Genomic DNA, 22,054 nt, shown 5'->3' with positions numbered 1-22,054 from the left:
AAAAATGATTCTTTGGAAGCTTTTACTAGGCTAGCCTAAGCATAATCCAAAGATATGGTAGAGCATGAACTCTGAAGACCCTAGTGGCCACTTGTGAGGTGATTTGAAAAAGCAAAATATTAACCAGAAGACAGTGTAAGATTTGCAGAGCTTTCAGGCTGCTAAGATGTATTTCTTTATTTCTTTATTTTATTTATTCAAAAGGATTTATATTCTGCTACATTCAAATAAATTTTCACAGTAGATTACATACACAGTGAGACTCGTAAAATCAAGTAATAATCAGGTAACAACATATAGACAAAACAAAAAACATAAAAGCTGATCAAAGTACAAAGAAACACACACAAAAAAAAGGCCGCTGGCAGCGCCTGTAAAAATCAAGAGATCATGGGACCCATAAGCAGGGACGGATTTAGGATTTTGCTGCCTCTAGGCATTTCTGGTGCTTTAGATATCCCACCTCCTGTAAGGGTCTGTTATGGGAGGCAGAGGCCTGTTCTCTGCTCAGTGAGATTCAGCAGAGCTGGAAGGCAGAAAATCTTAGCCAGCCTGCTGCCCCTAAATGTTTGCTGCCTCAGGCACAGGCATAATGGGTGCCAACTGACAAATCCAGGGCTGCTCATGAACTAGGCCGAACAGGTTAGGTCTTCAGTGCTTTCTTGAATTCTTTTGCACATGAATCAGCAAAGTGCTTCTAGCAATGAGTTCCATAAATGATGGCCAGTGACTGAGAAGGTTCTAACTCTTGTGACCGTGAGGTGCACGTTTCTAGGCGATGAAACCTCTGGGAGTTGTTTATTTGTGGTTTATTTAAAAGCGGTTTAAATATTTGTAACATGGTGGTAACCAGTGTGCCCTCCCCCCTTGGTCCAGACTATGAATTACCCCTAGTGCTTGGGGTGGGGACTACTACATGAGAAATTTATATTTTCTAATATGATTTTTCTTCAGATTCGTAGCCTGAGTGGGGGAATGAGACAGGATCCTGTTCACCTTGATACTAACAATCCTGTGCCCTTCCCAAATAACCTCTCACTTGTGGCAACCACAGGCCAGATAAAATCATCACATCAGCATAAAACAGTAATTAACCCTTTACTAGTATTATGTAAGTAGACAGTAAATCCAACCAGAACATTAAATGGGGAAAAGTACAGTAGTAAATATAATATAAACTTGCAGTTTTCTTATTTTAAATCAAGCAATGCAAAAATAACACTGGGTATGGCCCGTTAGCCAGGGCAACCAACATACTCATAGGGGCAGTAAAAAAAAATTAAGGAACGCTAATAGAGAAAGATAGGGAGGGAAGCAGTGACGTACACAGCTTTCAAAAATTGTCTTTACCCCAGAGTACTCAAAGGTGCGGGGGGGGGGGGGGGGTGAAGCGATCCACCCCAATGTCACCAGTTTGTAAAGGGTGCACTTTGTCCCAAACACAGAATTGTGTGGGGAAAAAAAAAACAAGCCAGAAAATGAAGAAGTCCCTCTTGATGATGGAGCTGGTTGGATGACAAACCAAACAGATGGGCACTGGAGTGTGTGACACAGGTCTCTCTCTCCCGGGGAGCTTCCCCAATGGTTTACTTGGAATAAACAGAAAGCTGGCCTGGTTTCAGTCTCTTACAGAGAGACCACCATCTATCAGCTTCTCTTTCCCTGCCCTATCTCATGTGGCTGTGGCAAGGGTTTATACTTGACTTTGACTGAAAGGCTGAAACAGTTAATATGAGATACTGAATTTGTGACAAAAGGCAAGGAAATAAATCTGCTCCCTCCTCTGCTAAAATACTCTCTGTGCAAAGTTTAGATTAATAAATCAGTCTTTTAGGAGGCTGATCCAGCTATTTTCTCCTGGGCCTGGATATTTCTGGAAAGGAAGTCTCAGTCTCTCAGCTCCTGGCTCCTCTGTCCCTTGTTGGGATTGTACATGTAACTCGGCTATAAAGCAAGAAGAGCTGTCTGTCTCTCTATTTCCTCAGAGCGCAGACTTCTATCTTTCCCTCTTGATAATTAGCTCTTGCAGGGCTGCTAGGTGCACTCAGAGCCAGTGCAAGGGGATTAGGCCCCCTAGGCACCTTCTACGCTGACATACAACCCCGCCCCGCCCCCGGTCACAGCCCCAACTCCTACCTCTCGCGAGTGGCAGCGGCAAAGAGGAGTGGAGATTCGAATGCCCCACTCCCTTTTCCGCCACCGCTCGCAGCCATGGCTCACGAGTGGTGGCGACGCCCCTAATGGTCGGCGCTCTAGGCCCAGCCCTAGCTCATCTAGTGCCTCTGCCAGCCCTGGGGTGGCACTCCTCTCTCCTGGCTTCCAACTTTTGGCTGTCCCTGCCCCCCACACACAGAAAGAGCCAGCAAAATTGCGCCTTTTCTACCTTAAATGGTCTCCAAGTATTCCTTGGGCTCTTCCTCTGGCTGGCTATGTAGTGCTGATCTCTGGGTAGGCTAAATAGTACAGCCCTTTTCTGACTTGTTAACAATTGAGCTTTGGGATGTTGGTTCTTGCAGAACATTTGTCATTCACAGAAGAGCACACAGGGGTTGTTGTTATGTATTTTCATATGCTTTCACCTTGGCTGTGGTGGCTTGCAGTCTCTACAGGGGTTAAAAACCCATTTTTGACATGTCCCAAAACACATCAAGCGGATCCAGACACAGTTCGGGCCATATTGTAATGCTCCAACACATGATAAGCTTGTGGGGCAGGAACCTGGTTTAATAGTAGTTTGCTACACCAGGGAGTCATATCATTATTTAGCAACTTCTGTATGGTGGACGCTACTTGTACTGTATTCTCCAACTCACTCACAGGAAGCCAATGCAAAGCTTTTAGTACTGGAGTGATGTGTCGGGCAGCTTTGTACTAGTCAGCAGATGTGCAGCTGAATTTTGGAGTATCTGCAATGCCCTGGTAGAAGAAACTGGGAGATCTAGGTACAGGGAGTTACAGTAATCCAAACCATTCAAGAAATAAAAGCCTGGAGTACAAATCGAAAATCAGATTTGTCAAGTAAGAGTTTAAGGGGTTGTAACATCCTTGGTTTGTAAAAGGAATTCCTTACTACAGTGGTGACTGATTTGAGCCTTCATAAATAAGGTGGAATCAATAAGTACTCCAAGGTTTCTTACCTTTTTTGCAATTGATAGAGTTGTTTCTTGAAAGTTGAGAAACTCTTGGGATGGGGATTGTTGGGCTTGAGATGTTTGAAAGAATAATGATTTCAGTTTTTTGGATATTGAGTTGTAATTAATTGTGTATGAGCCAGTGCTTTAAATGTATTCATGCAAAAATAGACAAAGTCAAAAGTGTAATCCCAGGAGCAGTCATATGGTATGAAAAACTGGATACCATCTGCATATAACCTGCAATTTACTCCATTCATGCAAGAATTTTACATAGCAGAGGGAGGTATATTGAGTTGCGTGCCTGAAAGAAAGGAGCCTTGCAGGACTCCAGTTGGGATCAGAAACCAACCAGAAGAAGCTGTATCAATGCAGATTTGTTGTGATTGATTTGAGAGTTAGGAGTGAAACCAATTCAAGACAGATCCATTGATGCAAATAGAGTGAAGCCGTGAGATGAGAATTTGGTGTTCTAGTGTATCAATTGCAGTGGATATAGCAAGGAGAACTGTAACATCGTTGGTATTCATGTCAAAGCCTCTCAGAATACTATCAGTGATGGCGACTAAAAGGGTTTCAATGCTAAACCTCTTAGGAAGCTGAACTGAAACTGATCAAAGATTGAATGTGAGTCCAAGAAATCTGTAAGTTGTTCAAGAACAACTGCTTCAATGAAAAGGAAAAAACGGTGACCTAATGAACAACAAAAACAATAGCAAAAATCTTAATAAGAACGATCATTTTCTACAATTCACAATCTCAAAAAAAATACAAACATCAAAACCTGTTTACTGTTCACCCTACTACTACTGAACGCTCAATCAATCTAAAAAAAAAAATACCACTTATCAAGGATATTATATATGAACAACAACCTACAATTTTCTACATAACTGAAACCTGGCTAATTGACAAGAATAATGTACTCTTAAACCAATTATCTCATCCTAAATATGATCTATTCCATATTCCACGACAAAAAAGAAAAGGTGGAGGCCTACTAATAATCTGCAATAAAGAAGTCAAATTAACACTAAAGGCAAATCGAAATTTGCCCACCAAATGAAGTTGCTATCTTAAAATAAAAAGCAAATTAATATTGGATTAGTATACTGCCACCTGGCTTACTCCAAAAAGATTGCTCATCCATTATTGAACTCTTCACAAAGAATTCCATACTCCAGAAACAACAAGTAATCTTAGGAGACTTTATCTACATGTAAATGCTTCACCAAGATCTCCCGTTTGTGACTTGTTCCTTGACGCAATGGAAGCCTTAGGATGGACTCAACACATTTCTGAAGCCTCGCACAAAGCTGGCAACACTCTTGCTTTAATATTCACAAATCCCAACTACTATAATATAAATACTAAACACAAGACAATTCCCCAGTCTGACCACCAAAGCTGCACTAATATATAAAAAACTAATAACTAAAAACTCTGAGATAAAAAATACCATATCATTCAGAAAGAAAATAAAAATATAAAACACTAACTAATGCATTAGAGAGCAAAATTAATTATTTAAACCTAAACAGTGTTAGGATCCCCGGTCATGCTGGACCGCGACTGGGTCCCCTCACCTGCACAGGCTGGAGGCCCATCCCAGCCCTCTCCATCGCTGCTCCCCGCCGCCGACATCACCTGCAGCCTGCTTTCACGGTGCCCCAAATGCCGCCAACACCAAGACCTCATGGCAGGCTCCCTAGATGCGAGCACCAAGTCGCAGGATTTAAAGGGCCAGCGGCAGGAAAGTTCCCCGCGGCCTGTGGAGATGATGTCAGGCTAGGCGGGTATTTAAATCCAGCCTTGCTGCTTCCACCTCATCTCAGCGATGGGTCCTGCACATTTGGTAAGTATGAGTTGTCTGCGTTCCTGTTCTCTGCCTCGACTCCTGCTTTCCTGATTCCTGCCCTGCCCTTCTGCTCCTGAACTCCTGGTCCCAGCACTCCTGATCCTTGCCTCCGGTACCTGCCTTGCTCCTTACCCCTCTTGGATTGATCTCTCGACTCTGACTTTTGCCTGGTACTTGACTCTGCTTGACTTACGCCTGTCCTGACCTCCTGCCTGGTAATTCGTCTCTGCTTGAACGCTGCCTGCCCCAACCTCTGGCTGTTCCTGTTTCTCTCGTCAGCTGCCCACCTCGACCCTTGGCTTGCCCAACGCTGCATCAGCCTTTCGTCTTCTGGTTTCTCTCTAATAGACCCGAGCCTAAGTCCTGTCGGCCCCAGCACCCAAGGGCTCAACCTGCGGGGACGAGGGCTGGTATAGGTGAAGGCCTCATTGGTTCTTCTCCTCCAGAACCACCTCCTGATGACGAGGACCAACAGGGGCTGTCCACTGGGGTAGCAACAACCTCGTCTAGCCTCAAGGGTTCACCTTTCCAACAAACAGCTACCACGATGCATTTAATTCATGGGAAAATATGATCAAAGAAATTGCAGATGAACATAACTCTATACAAACAATAACTATGAACAAAACAAAAAGAGAAAATTGAACCCTTGGTATAATGAAAAACTGAAAGAATCCAAAAAACTACTAAGAAAACTTGAAAAAAGATGGCAAAAAAAACCCTACAGATGAATTACTTGGAAGATACAAATCTCACCTATCCCATTAAAGAACACTAACAAACAAATCAAAAAAAGAATATTACTCAAAACAGATTCATAGAATTATCTGCGACTCAAAACTCTTGTTTGAGACAGTTGAGTCTAATTAAAGACCCCTCTTCACGTCATATAACGAACATCATTTTACAAAAATTTCATGTAATGATTATGAAACAGCACTAACAGAAAAAAATCAAGATGCTGAATCAACAAATAACTTATACCCACCCTTCAACAGTAACAGAAGATCTATCTCCACAAGATAAATGGTTATCATTTGACCATACAGGGGTCCCTTGGGTTACGAATGGCTCGGGTTATGATCAAATCGGGTTACGACCAACATTCAAGGTTTCGGGTTATGAACAAATTTTGAGTTATGAACACAATTTTCGGTTTCGAGTGTGCCACGTGCGTGCAGTTTTGTTTTTTTTTCCGGTATTGGTTGTAATTGGCCCGTTGTTGCTGCCAATTGCATTTTTTTGGTCTTGAAAGGCGGGATTTAAACAGAGATTGGATGGCTAGTGTTGCACGTGGGCAGACACGGCACGGAAATGCAAACATCATCGGGGAGAGCATTGGGGGCAGCATCGGTGAACAGCATCGGGGGAAGCATTGGTGAACAGCATCGGGGGCAGCATCGGTGAACAGCAACGGGGACAGCATTGGTGAACAGCAGCGGGGGACAGCACTCAGCTGGCAAGGTACAGAACAGTTTCTGAGGCCATAGATGTTACTTAATTGGTAGGAAGGGGGGAAAAGAGTGTCTGGGTTGGTGTTGTTTTTGGTTATACTGTACACCTTTCTAGATTTCTTTTTCTTTTATTTCTTCTCCCTGCAGAACACCTAAGAAGTGTTAAAATGGCCCCAAAGATAAAGAAATCAATAACTATAGAAAAGAAGAAGGAAATTGTGCAGAAATTTGAGAGTGGCGTTCGAGTGACCGATCTCGCTCTCATATATCAGCATGTCAAAATCCACCATTTCCACAATCTTACAAAGAAAAGATTTGTACAAGGAAGTTAGTGCGGCTAGAGGTGTCACTCAAATTACCAAGCAACGATCAAAGTGATAGATGAGGTATAAAGCCTATTGCTAGTATGGAGATAAATGAAAGGCAGATGGCAGGTGATTGCCTATCTGAATGTCTGATCTGTGAAAAAGCTAGGGCTATAAATGCAGATATCATAAAGGATAAGCCATTACCAAGTGAACACGGTGAAATATTTCGTGCCAGTAAGGGGTGGTTTCACAATTTTAAAGCAAGAACGGGGGTTCATAGCATAACTAGGCATGGTGAAGCTGCCAGTTCAGATAAAAAGGCTGCTGAAAACTACCATACCCCACTTCGAAGCAATGACACAGAGAAATTGGCTTTTCCTGTCAGCAAGTTTTCAACTGTGATGAAACTGGACTATTCTGGAAGAAAATGCCCAAGAGAACATACATTACCCAGGAAGAAAAGAAAATGCCAGGCCACAAGCCAATGAAGGATAGGCTAACCTTATTGCTATGTGCCAATGCAAGTGGTGACCTCAAGATAAAGCCTCTCTTGGTTTATCATTCTGAGACCCCTAGAGTGTTCAGAAACAGAATGTCATGAAGAATAGGTTAGGGGTCATGTGGAGATCGAACAGAAAAGCCTGGGTGACAAGAGTTCTTTTTCTTGAGTGGGTAAGGGAGGTTTTCTGTCCTACTGTGCAAAAATATCTGGAGGACAAAGGCTTACCACTCAAGGCTCTCCTCATCATGGACAATGCTCCAGCTCACCCACGAGACTTGGAAGACGATCTGGATGAAGAATTCCCATGGCTCACAGTAGAGTTCCTACCACCCAATACAACTCCTCTACTTCAACCTATGAACCAGCAGGTCATAGCTAACTTTAAGAAGCTATACACCAAGGAACTGTTCCAGAAGTGCTTCCAGATGGTTTCAGATACAGATTTAACCCTTAAAGAATTCTGGAAGGAACACTACAGCATTCTTTCATGTGTGGGGTTAATAGAGAAATCCTGGGCCAATGTCTCTCAAAGGACATTGAGATCAGCGTGGAAGAAAGTGTGGCCTAAAATTGTAGAACAGCAAGACCTTGTAGGACAGGAGCCTGAACCTGCAACTGACCCTGTGGTCAATGACATTGTCACTATAGCAGAGTCCATAGGTTTGCATGTAGACAGTGCTGATGTTGAGGAACTGGTGGAGGAACACTCAGAGGAATTGTCTACAGAGGAACTTCAGCAACTTATGGCTGAGCAACAGAGAATGGCAGTTGAGGAGCTTTCTGAAGAGGAGGAGGAGCAACAATCAGTGCAGCAAATTTCCTCTTCTAGAATCAAGGAAATCCTAAAAAAATGACAGAGCTACAAACATTTGTAGAGAAGACCCACCCAGACAGAGGAAAAGCCAATCATTGCATTCACTTGCTTAATGATAATGTCATGTCATACTACAGGACAGTGTTGAGAAAAAGACAGAAACAGACAACCTTAGACCAGTTTTTAATTGAGAAAAAGTTGAGACCAAGTGAGCCAGAAGCAGGTCTTAGTGAGCTACAGACTCCCCCAAGGAAGAAAGGACACCAGAGAGTCAGATTCCAGACGTTCTTATGGAATGGGACTCTCCTTCTGAAACAATAACCACCTTCCATTTTGCCCCCCAATGCTGTTTGCTTCCCCTTCCTCCCTTCCTGCAAACCAAAGATGTCAACTTTTAAATAAATAAATAAATAAATAAATAAATAAATAAATAAATAGGAAATTTAACTTGAATTGTTGTTTCTGGTATGCTAAGCACATTTTATAACCTTTTGGTGAGTGCACTAGGGAAGTATTGGTGTTTCTGGTAATTAGCGACCTTATACAACCATTTTTTATGATAGAAATGTTTAGGCAAAGGGTGCTTTTCGAAGGTTCAGAACAAATTACTGGTTTCCCTATGTTTCCTATTGAAAAAATAGTCTTGACTTACAACCAGCTTGGGTTACAACTAGCCCTCTGGAACCAATTAAGTTCGTAACCCAAGGGCCCACTGTATAACCAAACTTAAACCTACTACAAATCCACTTGACCCAATATCAGCCACTCTACTAAAACAAGTAAACCAGATTATAATCCCTGCAATCAGAATGCTAATCAACCTCGCCCTTGAGGAAGGTTATATGCCCTAAGGTCTAAAACAAGCAATTATAAAACCAATTTTAAAAAATAAATCAGTTAGACCTGATGATTGTAATAACTACCATCCAATCTCCAACTTAACCTTTATTGCGAAAATCCTTGAAAAAGCAGGCCTTACCCAACTGGAAAATCATCTGGAAGATAACAAGATACTTTATCCTAACCGATTTGGATTACAAAAAAAAACACTCAGCCGAAACTCTTCTTCAATCCTTATTTGAAACAAATCATACTGCCTAGTCCTAATTAATCTAACAGCTAATCTAATAGCTGCCTTTGACACTGTTGACCATAATATGCTATGCCAATAGTTGAAAAACATTGGGATTGATGGAAATGTGCTAAAATGGTTCACCTAATTCCTCGCAGATAGATTATTCCAAGTAAAACTTGACAATTACATATCTGACACCTTCCAAAGCACAACTAGCATTCCACAAGGATCAGTGCTATTAGCAACTTTATTTAATATCTATATGCTACCCATTTGCAGATTATTAACTGACCTGGGTTTAAACTTCTTCCTGTATGCAGAGGATCTTCAATTCTATATCCTTCTAACCAAATCGTTTGAAAAAACAACTTCTCTAATTTCTGAATATATGATTAAAAGAAAAGAAAAACTAGCTCAATGGAAACTCTCGATGAACCCCCAAAAAACTGAATTAATTTGGTTAAGCCGCAACCCACAAAAAACTATACCCCCAGAGATAGATCTCAAAGGTTGCCAAGTAACCCCTGCTATCCAAGTGAGAGATCTAGGGGTCCAAATTGATGAAAATTTTACAATGAAAGCCCACAAAAGCAAACTGATTAGATCTGGTTTCTGAGCCGATTAAAACTTCTGCTAAGCTCAACAGATTCAGAATAGTTTTACAATCTCTCATTTTTTCAAACCTTGATTACTGTGATTCATTACTTCTAGGTCTTCCAACAAGTCACTTAAAACCCTTGCAACTACTACAAAATGCCACTGCTAGATTATTATCTGGAGCAAGAAGATTTGACCACATCCCCCCTATTCTGATGGCTTTACATTGGCTTCCTGTAAAGTCTAGAATACATTATAAAGTTCTATCTATATATACAAGAACATCAACCTGAACAACCTCGATCTGCTGGGAATATCATTCAAACCTCACATCCCCCTGAGAACTCTCAGATCACAGAACAAAGGCTTCCTTGAAATTCCGAATTTAAGAGGCTCTTATCTTACACTAACTAGAGATAGAGTAATCTCTATTGCCGGCCCAAAACTATGGAATTCCATGCCAGAAGAGCTTTGAACATTTACAGATAAAAAGTAATTCAAAAGCGACTTAAAAATTTGTCTATTCAAAAATGCCTTCTACTTGACTGTAACACCTAGCCCCCCCCCCCCCATGACTCAGATAACATAAATAATTCTCGTTCAATATCCCACCTCCCCTCACTAATACTTTTTATCTAGCTCCGTTTCTATGTTAGATGTCTACCTTTGCACTACTACCATTTCTAAGAATGTCTATCTACCCTGTAACACTCATTTTATTTATGAATGTTTTACATGTAAACCGTTTTGAACTAGTGATTCTCACTTGGAATGACAGAATATAAAACATTTAAATAAAATAAATAAATAAGACTTTAGCAAGAAAGGATAATGAGGATATTGGCCAGAAGTTGGATAATATAGATGGATCTGCGTTATCCTTCTTTAATATAGGCCTTACTATTGCTTGTTTTAAAGATGGGGGAACTGTCCCATTAGCAAGAGAAAGAATACAAGGACTAATATCATCTTTGATCAGTTTAATGATGTCATTAGGACATGGATTTGCAGGAGACATGCTGAATTTTAAACAATTTATTACATTGTTATTATTACATTGGATATTGTTCTTGCTAAGGCAGGTTCAAAGGAATCTCTAATAGGGGAGTCAGGAATAGTATTCTCCTTCGGAGTAGATGAATTGAATGGGAAAGTATCACAAATATTCTAAACTTTATTATTAAAGAAAATGGCAAATTGATTACAATTGTCAGAATAACAGCAAGATCAAGGTCAACTTTTGAGGTGGTTAGAGATTTTATAGTATGAAATAATTCAGAAAGATTGTTTCCAACTGCCTGTCTGAGTAAGGGACCCACTTGTACTGATGCTGGGCCTACTGCAGTCATGAAACCCTGTGGAAGACCATAACAATATAGGTGAGGATTAATTAATCATAACATTTTGTTGCAGTGCCGCTGTGGTATAATGTTGTATAGCATGACTGGAAATCTCTGTTCTCTAAATGCAATGACGTCTACTTAACGAGGTTTGGTGCAGTGTGCCACAGAATATAGTGCAATTTGTCATGTCAAACTGTCAGTTAATATGTTACTGCTGAAGCTGTGCCAGTTATAGGCCGTGTACTGAATTATGCTAAACAGCATCATGAACCATATATAGTTAGCCCCAGGGTGGAAAATATCCTGTGATAGAAACCTTAGGGAAACCCGAAAATTGTTTCTGTCAGATTCAGTGGCTCAGCTGGGGCTGTATCTTCCTCTTCATTCTTCCCCTTTCAAGGGTGGGAGACATGCAACGTGTAAGAAATAGAGCTGCATTACTGCCACTGCTGTTTCTGAAAAGACATAAAATCATTGGTGGGCAAATACTCCAGGCCAATTGCTCTGTGTTGTTTTTTTCCTGTGGGCCTGCCCTGATCTGCCTTCTCTCATACACTGTCCAGACATAAAATATTTTCATATTTCAAATATAAGTGAGAAATGCTCTGAGACCATCAGCTGTAGAGACTGCTAATAATTCTATTACTGCCCCCTCCCCCACCATCACCTCCAAATATGCTAATGATCGTAATCTCCTTGAAAGAAGAGCAAATGAAAAACCACCCTAGGGATGTACCCACAGGTACAGCCTTCCTTGGATAAAGAGCAGCAGATAGTAACATAGTAAATAAATGATGGCAGAAGAAAACCAGCGTAGTCCAACCATTCTGCCCAGCAAGATGTTCAGGGTTGTAGCTGCCTCTCTATGCACATTACTCCCGCACCTTCTTGTTGAGGGTTGTAACTGCCACTCCATGCAGGTTACCCCCATACAGATGAATTAACACGTTAATCCTAGGGTTGCCAACTGTCTGGATTTTCTTTGGACAGCATAGAATATAAAGGCAGTTTCCAGAAGCCGGATAGAGGGCTAAAATGTCCAGAAATTGGCCAGATTTTAACCCTCCAGTCTAGTGCATCAGGTATGCTGGTATCCACATCTCTCAGCTTGAAGAAGCTGTGGTTTAATTCAACAGCTAATGGTGGTGCTACAGTCGACTGCTCAGCCCCTCTCTCCCTGCCTTATCAAACAGAACAGGTATGAGGCCTAGGACCCAAGGCTCAGGTTTTTTTCGGCCACGATAAATCAGTAAGAGGCACAGCCAGGCCACTAACACCTTCTCTCCCCTTGCGATGCAATTAAAGGCCCAGTGACTGCCAGCACTTACTTTCCCACCAGCAGCACAAGCAAAAATTCAGCAGGGCCTTCCTTGTGCTGAAGTAAAGGCTCAAAAGGTGACAAAGATTGCATATGTGTGTGTGAGAGCCAGTGAGTGTGACAGCCTGTGTGTGTGGAGGGGGGAGAGCAAGTGAATGTAACAGAGCCTGCGTGTGTGTGGAAGGCAGAGAGAGCCAGTGAGTGTGAAGAGAGCTTTTTGTTTGTGTGTGAGTGGGAGAGAGAGCCAGTGAATGTCTGTGAGAGAGAGAGAGGAAATGTACATGAAAGAGAACATGTTCGTGTGTGTGTGTGAGAGAGAGAATGAATGAACGTGTGTGTGTTAGGGAGTGTGTGTATATATGAGAGAAAGAGGGTGGATGCACCCTCCCTCTCTCCCACCCTCCCTCTCTCCCACTAATTCACAACAATTTCAGGGTGACTGGAAATCAAAAGTTGCCAGATATGGAGAGCGAGGAATGTTTTTCACCCCATTTGTTTTAATTATTGGACTTTATTTAATGTCTGCTGTTTTGAAATTGTTTTGTGGTAAAATTTTTAAAAACATTAATATGAATAATAATATTAATGATTGGATGTTATTTTATTTGTCAGATGTTTTGAAATAATTATTCTTTTTATTAATTTGGTTTTGTTAATATGATTTATATTTTTTGGTCTGTTTGTTTTGTGAGGAACGGTGATTTTTCTGTTTTCTATACCCACATAAATGATCAACAAAAAGAGGGAATACCACAATATTAGAAAAAAAAAAAACTCCATACTTGCCTGATGAAAATACACATTTGCTAAAAATGAATACACATAGGGTTATTACTTATAAAGGTGGCAACCAACACCTGCTTATATTATAATTTATTGGGTCACACAAACTTTCTAATAACTCATTAAATCTATTTTGCCCCGTTATTGTTACTTATCCCATGAGCCAGTGATCAATCTCCTAGTGAGATACAGAAGATGGCAAATAAAGCCCAAACTGGTCCATCCAGTCTGCCCAGTTGAGCTTCCTCTGCTTTGGTAGATAAGCATACAAATTCCCACATACAACCCAACGCCAACTTCCCTCCACTATCTTGCCTTTTATACCTGATATCATACCCCTTTATCCACCACTGCCATCCCAGAGCCAGTGCAAGGGTATTAGCTACACTAGGCAAAGCTTACAGCCATGCGTGACCCCTTTCCCACACACAATTAAAAATTGGAATGTTATTGGAATTGTATTTGGGATCATTTGGTTGTACCTCACATTTTGTTTTCTAGTTTAAAATAAATAGTCATGGGGAAGGACATAGGTGAACATTTTACTGCACACGTCCAAGTGTTTGGAATTTTCACAGATGAAAGTTGGCAACGCTAGTTACCCCAGTACTTCATTTTCATCCTTTTCCTACTAGGAATCCTCTGTGTTTATCCCACACCCTTTTGAATTCTGTTACCACGCTTGTCTTCACCACCTCTCCGGGAAGGCATTCCAGGTGTCCACCTTTTTATATTTCATGAGCCTGTTCCTGAGTCTATCCCCTGGAGTTTTATATCATGACCCCTAGTTCTGCAGCTTCATTTCCATTTGAAAAGATTTATCTGTTGTGCAGTTTTTTATATCTTTCAGGTTTTAAAAGTCTGTATCATATCCCCGTCTCTCCTTTTCGCTAGGATGCACATATTTAGTAGAGAGGTGCAATCATTTTAAACAAAGGTAAAAAATGCAATGAATGAAGTAATTTTTGGTTTATTCTGAATGGAACAAACTGCAAATGGCCTCCTATGAAAATACCCCAAAATGTGTGGATTTTTTTGCATTTGTTGCATTAAAATAATGGGTCACCTGCTACATTCCACACATAATACTACCCTGCTATAATTGAACACAGGGCTCGGGCCTGTCCGACTAGGCCTCACCAAAGCCCAGCTGAGGCCTCTTATAAGAACATAAGACTTGCTAGACTGGGTCAGACCAAGGATCCATCAAGCCCAGTATCCTGTCTCCAACAGTGGCCAATCCAAGTCATAAGTACCTGGCAAGTACCCAAACATTAAATAGCTCCAATGCTACTAATGCCAGCAACAAGCAGTGGCTATTCCCCATTGATTAATAGCAGTTTATAGACTTCTCCTCCAGGAACTTATCCAAATCTTTTTTATACCCAGCTACACTAGTTGCCTTAACCATATCCTCTGGCAATGAATTCCAGAGCTTGATTATGCGTTGAGTCCTTGCATTATCTGAAAGAGTAAATAACCATTTTACATTTACCCATTCAAGTCCTTTCATGATTTTGTAGACCTCTATCATATTCCCCCTCAGCCATTTCTTCTCCAAGCTTAACAGCCCTAACCTCTTTAGCCTTTCCTCATAGGGGAGCCATTCCATCCCCTTTATCATTTTGGTTGCCCTTCTCTGTACTTTTGACCACCACAGCACACTGAGCCGACGATTTCAATGTAATATCAATTTGACGCCAGGTGGTAACTCCTAAAATGGAACCTAATATTGTTTAGCTACAGCATGGGTTATTTTTCCCTACATGCATCACCTTGCACTTGTCCACATTATATTTCATCTGCCATATGGACGCCCAATATTCCAGTCTTGCAAGGTCCTCCTGCAATTTATTACAATCTGCTTGTGATTTAACTACTGTGAATAATTTTGTGTCATCTGCAGATTTGATCACCTCACTCATTATACATCTTTCCAGATCATTTATAAATATATTAAAAAGCACTGGTCCAAGTACAGATCCCTGAGGCAGTCCACCACTGCTTACCTTTTTCCACTGCAAAACAGACCATTTAATCCTACTCTCTGTTTCCTGTCTTTTAACCAGTTTGCAATCCTCAAAAGTACATCTCCTCTTATCCCATGACTTTTTAGTTTTCTTAGAAGCCTCTCATGAGGGACTTTGTCAAGTACCTTCTGAAAATCCAATTACACTACATCTACCAGTTCACCTTTATCCACATGTTTATTAACTCCTTAAAAAAAATGTAGCAGATTTGTGAGGCAAGACTTCCCTTGGGTAAATCCATGCTGGCTGGGGATCACTATGATTTGGGTCAGTTAATCTGAATCGTCACCCTTGAAAACTGTCTCCGGAACGAGTATCTCCCCAATATCTTCCTCAGAAAACACAAAAGAATTGTTGAGTCTTTCCGTGATGGCCTTATCTTCCCTAAGTGCCCCTTTAACCCCTTGATCATCTAACGGTCCAATCAACTCCCTCACAGGTTTCCTGCTTCGGATATATTTTTAAAAGTTTTTATTATGAGTTTTTGCCTCAACCACCAACTTCTTTTCAAATTCTCTTTTAGCTTGTCTTATTACAGTTTTACATTTAACTTGTAAATACTTATGTTTTTTCCTGTTTTCATCAGATGAATCCTTCTAATTTTTGAAAGAAGATCTTTTGGCTAAAATAGTCTCTTTCTCCTAATCTTTTAACCATACTGGCAATCATTTGGCCTTCCTTCCACGTTTCTTAATGTGTATAGTACATCTGGACTGCACTTCTAAGATGGTATTTTTTTAACAATGTTCATGCCTGTTGTACTCTCTTAACTTTTGTAGCTGTACATTTCAGTTTTTTCTATTTTTCTGATTTTATCAAAGTTTCCCTTTTGAAAGTTTAGTGCTAGAGCCATGGATTTACATAACTGTCACCCTACCAGTCATTAAGTCAAATTTTATCATATTATGATTACTATTGCTAAGTGGCACCACCACTGTTACCTCTCTTACTAAATCCTGGGCTCCACTAAGAATTAGATCTAAAATAGCTCCATTTCTCATTGGTTCCTGAACCAATTGCTCAATAAAGCTGTCATTTATTCCATCCAGGAACTTTATCTCTCTAGCAAATCCTGATGTTACATTTACCCAGTCAATATTAGGGGGACGCCATTAAGCTGGTGTTCGTTTAAAACTGTGGAGTTGCCAATTGAAATATAAAAACTTCTTAACCGTAATACGCTGTTTGGAGTATTCTGTTAGGATTGAACATTTATCTGCATTATTTGTACTTTGCGAAATTGCCTGAAGTGCAGATCTCGCCCATCCGTGGTTTCTTGGTAATTGAAATCTCCCATTATTACTGCACTACCAATTTGGTTATCTTCCCTAATTTCTCTTAGCATTTCATCATCCGTTTCACCATTTTGGCCAGGTGGACGGAAGTATACTCCTATCACTCTTCTCTTCTCTGGGCTCCTCCCATCCCCCATTAAAATCTGCCAGGGCCAGGGAGCTCCCACCATGATCCTCACATAGTCCCTTCCCGTGGTTCTCAAAAAGAGCAGGAGCAAAGCCCACTCATTCCTGCCCCAGCAGAAGAAACTTTAAAAATGGCACTGTCTGCCTGGAGGTTGGTGCTAAAATGATGAAAGCATGGCTTACTTCCAGTGCAGCTGGCACCATTTTCTTATACGACCGTACTTTATGTACTGGAGTATCCTTAGTGCATTCTCAGTATGGGAGGTGAATAGATGAAGGATGGAATCCAACACAGTGGCAGACTGCAGTGTTACAGTACAGTGCACTATGGGTGTTTCTAGTAGGCTGCAAGTGCCATTGGAAATCAAGGCTTTAAACTTCAGTGTAACATGAAATACGTTACCTCCTCCTCTTGATTTTTTGTTTATTTCCCAGAAGACTTCCACAGTGCTTTTGGTATAAAGGCAATTTTATAGCCGTAGCATTGTCCAATGTAACAGAAATTCTGTGGGAGCTGCAATTGGATTGTACAACTGCTGTTACCACCGAAGCAACCAGCCAATGCTCATAAAAGAGCAGTTGCTGTAATTGAGGCAATAAATGAAAAGACGCTCCCCTTTCCTGGACTGGCAATGACAAAGAAAGGGCTGGGAACATTCGTCTCATGGTTAGAACAAAGGGCTACAGAACCTGAAGACTCGGCCAGAATGCACATATTGGCAAAGTCTTGTGCAAGCCATTACATTCTCCTGCACACACATTTATATAAAAACATTTGTAAGTGTCCTCAGGCCAGAGCTTCTTTAACTATGTGAACCCGTTTAGGCCTGTGTCCACTGGCAGCATCATGTGACTTACAAATATTACTAAAAATGCATGGGAATGAAATGTGGCAAGTGGTGAAAAGTCAGTGGCCCTGCACATAATCCCCATCTCCCCACTTACACACACGCACACACACACACCAGATCCTATAAGACTTTTTCAACCTCTTTGACAGTTATCCAAGGATTTTTCTGAAGCTGGAGCTCAGCCATGCTGAGGTATTTCGATGAACAGATAAATCAATTGAATCTTTCATTACTGTAAACCAGCGTCACACAAGCTACATGCAAGAAATGAAAATGATTAATTAAATCTAATGAATTAATTAGGACCTATAGCAGTAGGCCTGTTTATCACACTGAGCATTTAAGAGGGAGGCAATAATTAATTTGCTCTAATCTGTAGCAGGCCAGTCACTGAAGGGCCATGCCTCATACAGAGGCTTTTGTCACATTAACTCCCTGCCCTATGCAGTCAAACTCAAGCTTAGCATACAAGCTCACAGGTTTCCGTTCTGTCTGGGGTAATGGGGGATCTTCAGGACTGATCCACTGTGAACAGTTTCAGTAGCTCACATCTGATCAGAGAGGCAGTGAAGGTGTAGAAGAGATGTGAAAGAATGGTAAAAGATAGGACGTAGGAAAAGAAACCTACAAGCTATAAGCTGAGGGTGAAGACACTATAGAAAGTTAGGGGTAAAGTGTAGGGATGGCTTGATTTTGGAAGGACAGTTCAAGCTTTTTTTTTTTTGTTTCAACATGAACATGTTTTTCATTTTGTCTTGCAAAAGATATTCATTCAACCAAGCATGTTCCAAGGGGGCTTTAGTGCATATCTAACTGCCTGCTTAAATGTGCATAAGCACAAATCCCAGAAATTTGCTTAAAGCAAGTTCTGAAACTTGGTCATGCACAGGGAAACACAGGTGATTCTTTTTTTTTTTTTTTTTTTTTTTTACAAAATAACAAAAGATGTATAAAAAGGTTGTGCCAAAGAGGATGACCAACACTTCTCTGCTGAAGGTTCAGCTCAAAAATGACTTTAGTTGTTTAGATCTCTAGACCACTGAGACTGGTAGAATATTTATTTAGAAACATTTATTACCTGCCCTTCCTACGTTCAGAGCGGGGTACAATATGAGCATACACAATCAAATGGACAGGAGACGTTACATAATACTTTATTAAGAGGGGAGCAACATATAAGCACAAGGGAGGTCAGACTACAGAGACAGGGGGGCCAGAAGCATGGTCAGTAGTCAGCTAAGTAGCACCCTAAGAGGAGGGCCATGTTGGGGGCAATCCATTATTGTTTGGGTTCGGAAACACTTTTAGTTCTGGTCTTGCCAGTACTGGGAAATAGAAAGGAAGATTATATGTGTGCCTATCACTTGAAAAAAAAAATCCTGCCAATTCACTGATGAGTAAGATTTGTGGCTTTCAGCAGTCATAACGGATGTGAATCATTCCATTAAAGTCTGTGGAAGTGTGTGAAACTGCTAAATTAAAAAAAACACACACCTCCTGGGGAAGGTAGTAGATACAGCAGAAACAATGGCAGAATTTAAGGGACAAGAACAAGGGATTCCTGGTTAGGAAGAAGATGAGAGGAAAACCAAAGACTGACTGGGTTTCTGGCACTTGCGCCAGGAATGGAGCTGGGCAGACTAGATGGATCTTGAAGTCCTCATCTGTCACCATATTCTATAATTCACAGAGGCAAAAGACATGAAGCAGATTAAAACTGCTCTCTGTGAAGATTGCCTTTTTCACAATGAGGTTACGCTGAGCGTTTTGATAAGGCAACATGAATGTGACTTCATAGATCAACCTAGTCATCTTTTTGATCAGTTATAGTAGAATACTATTTTACAAAACTAGTTAACATAAGAACATGCCATACTGGGTCAGACCAAGGGTCCATCAAGCCCAGCATCCTGTTTCCAACAGTGCCAATCCAGGCCACAAGAACCTGGCAAGTACCCAAACACTAAGTCTATTCCATGTTACTGTTGCTAGTAATAGCAGTGGCTGTCAACTTAATTAATAGCAGGTAATGGACTTCTCCTCCAAGAACTTATCCAATCCTTTTTTAAACACAGCTATACTAACTGCACTAACCACATCCTCTGGCAACAAATTCCAGAGTTTAATTGTGTGTTGAGTGAAAAAGAACTTTCTCCGATTAGTTTTAAATGTGCCACATGCTAACTTCATGGAGTGCCCCCTAGTCTTTCTATTATCTGAAAGAGTAAATAACCGATTCACATCTACCCGTTCCAGACCTCTCATGATTTTAAACACCTCTATCATATCCCCCCTCAGCCGTCTCTTCTCCAAGCTGAAAAGTCCTAACCTCTTTAGTCTTTCCTCATAGGGGAGCTGTTCCATCCCCCTTATTATTTTGGTCGCCCTTCTCTGTACCTTCTCCATCGCAATTATATCTTTTTTGAGATGCAGCGACCAGAATTGTACACAGTATTCAAGGTGTGGTCTCACCATGGAGCAATACGACATTTTCTGTTTTATTCACCATTCCCTTTCTAATAATTCCCAACATTCTGTTTGCTTTTTTGACTGCCGCAGCACACTGAACCGACGATTTCAATGTGTTATCCACTATGACGCCTAGATCTCTTTCTTGGGTGGTAGCACCTAATATGGAACCTAACATTGTGCAACTATAGCAATGGTTATTTTTCCCTATATGCATCACCTTGCACTTATCCACATTAAATTTCATCTGCCATTTGGATGCCCAATTTTCCAGTCTCACAAGGTCTTCCTGCAATTTATCACAATCTGCTTGTGATTTAACTACTCTGAACAATTTTGTATCATCTGCAAATTTGATTACCTCACTCGTCGTATTTCTTTCCAAATCATTTATAAATATATTGAAAAGTAAGGGTCCCAATACAGAACCCTGAAGCACTCCACTGCCCACTCCCTTCCACTGAGAAAATTGTCCATTTAATCCTACTCTCTGTTTCCTGTCTTTTAGCAGGTTTGTAATCCACAAAAGGACATCGCCACCTATCCCATGACCTTTTACTTTTCCTAGAAGCCTCTCATGAAAAACTTTGTCAAACGCCTTCTGAAAATCCAAGTACACTACATCTACCGGTTTACCTTTATTCACATGTTTAACTCCTTGAAAAAAGTGAAGCAGATTTGTGAGGCAAGACTTGCCTTGGGTAAAGCCATGCTCATTAAACCATGTCTTTCTATATGTTCTGTGATTTTGATGTTTAGAACACTTTCCACTATTTTTCCTGGCACTGAAGTCAGGCTAACTGGTCTTTAGTTTCCCGGATTGCCCCTGGAGCCCTTTTTAAATATTGGGGTTACATTAACTATCCTCCAGTCTTCAGGTACAATGGATGATTTTAATGATAGGTTACAAATTTTTACTAATAGGTCTGAAATTTCATTTCTTAGTTCCTTCAGAACCCTGGGGTATATACCATCTAGTCCATGTGATTTACTACTCTTCAGTTTGTCAATCAGGCCTACCACATCTTCTAGGTTCACCGTGATTTGGTTCAGTCCATCTGAATCATTTCCCATGAAAACCTTCTCCAGTACGGGTACCTCCCCAACATCCTCTTCAGTAAACACCGAAGAAAAGAAATCATTTAATCTTTCCGCGATGGCCTTATCTTCTCTAAGTGCCCCTTTAACCCCTCGATCATCTAACGGTCCAACTGACTCCCTCACAGGCTTTCTGCTTCGGATATATTTTATAAAGGTTTTACTGTGAGTTTTTGCCTCTATGGCCAACTTCATTTCAACCAAACATTTTACGGAAATGCAAGATGTATGCATCATAGTAACAAATACAACATCCACTTTTTACCACTGTACATTTCCTTTAAAATATTTTTATACCACCTACCTGTTTGCAATAGCAGTGTACGATAAAAATTGCAAAACCAACAATTCATATATACCAGAAGAAGAAACATACTACATTCATGAATGGGGCTGGAACCTAATGATCACTCATCCATCTCTATTAGCTGTCCAATGGGGAGGAGCCATGTTTTTTACTTTTCCTAAACATCTGGGACTACAACTCTGCCTTGCTATCTAAACAAAGTCTGTTCCACATTTGGGTTGTGAAAACAAAAAATGATCTGTCTCTCAGCTTAGTTTTCCTAAGGACATTAGACATTAGGCTCATGCCTCTGTACTGTGAAGTTCCCAAGCATACAAAAATGTCTGCATCAAAGTATACGGTATCTCCATTGGACAGAGTCAAACATGCCTAGATCTGGCCCCAGCATCTTTTTATTTTGCAATATGGAAGAATTTCTCCAGATATATGGCAATTTATGTGACTCAAGTCAATTTTCAATAAAGAGACTATAATAAGAAATAATCTTTTGTGAGTTCAGCCGTATCTGCTCATTGACTGGAATCAGGTGAATGAGAAGTGGAAAAAGCAAAATATATTTTTTTTAAAGCGTACAGCAAAACTGCTTGTCAATTTTAAATCCATATTTTAGGTAAGTGATAAATAACACTGTTCCCATGGTACTGTATGTTCACATCTACAAAATTCTTTTGACTCATATGAACTTCTTGCTTTAA

The 22,054-nt window shown here is 40.7% G+C and overlaps 1 protein-coding gene across 1 annotated transcript in view; it reads right to left on the bottom strand.

Moving 5' to 3' along the window:
• CELSR3 (cadherin EGF LAG seven-pass G-type receptor 3) overlaps positions 1-22,054 on the bottom strand; it is a 224,888-nt gene that overhangs the window by 137,873 nt on the left and 64,961 nt on the right. The window contains 1 exon segment of the mRNA XM_029597516.1: positions 3,351-3,360. Coding sequence (XP_029453376.1) covers positions 3,351-3,360 — 10 coding nt within the window.

Source organism: Rhinatrema bivittatum, chromosome 4 (genome assembly GCF_901001135.1).
Source record: "Rhinatrema bivittatum chromosome 4, aRhiBiv1.1, whole genome shotgun sequence".
Classification (NCBI taxonomy): Eukaryota; Metazoa; Chordata; class Amphibia; order Gymnophiona; family Rhinatrematidae; genus Rhinatrema; species Rhinatrema bivittatum.
This window is presented reverse-complemented; position numbering and strand designations above follow the sequence as displayed.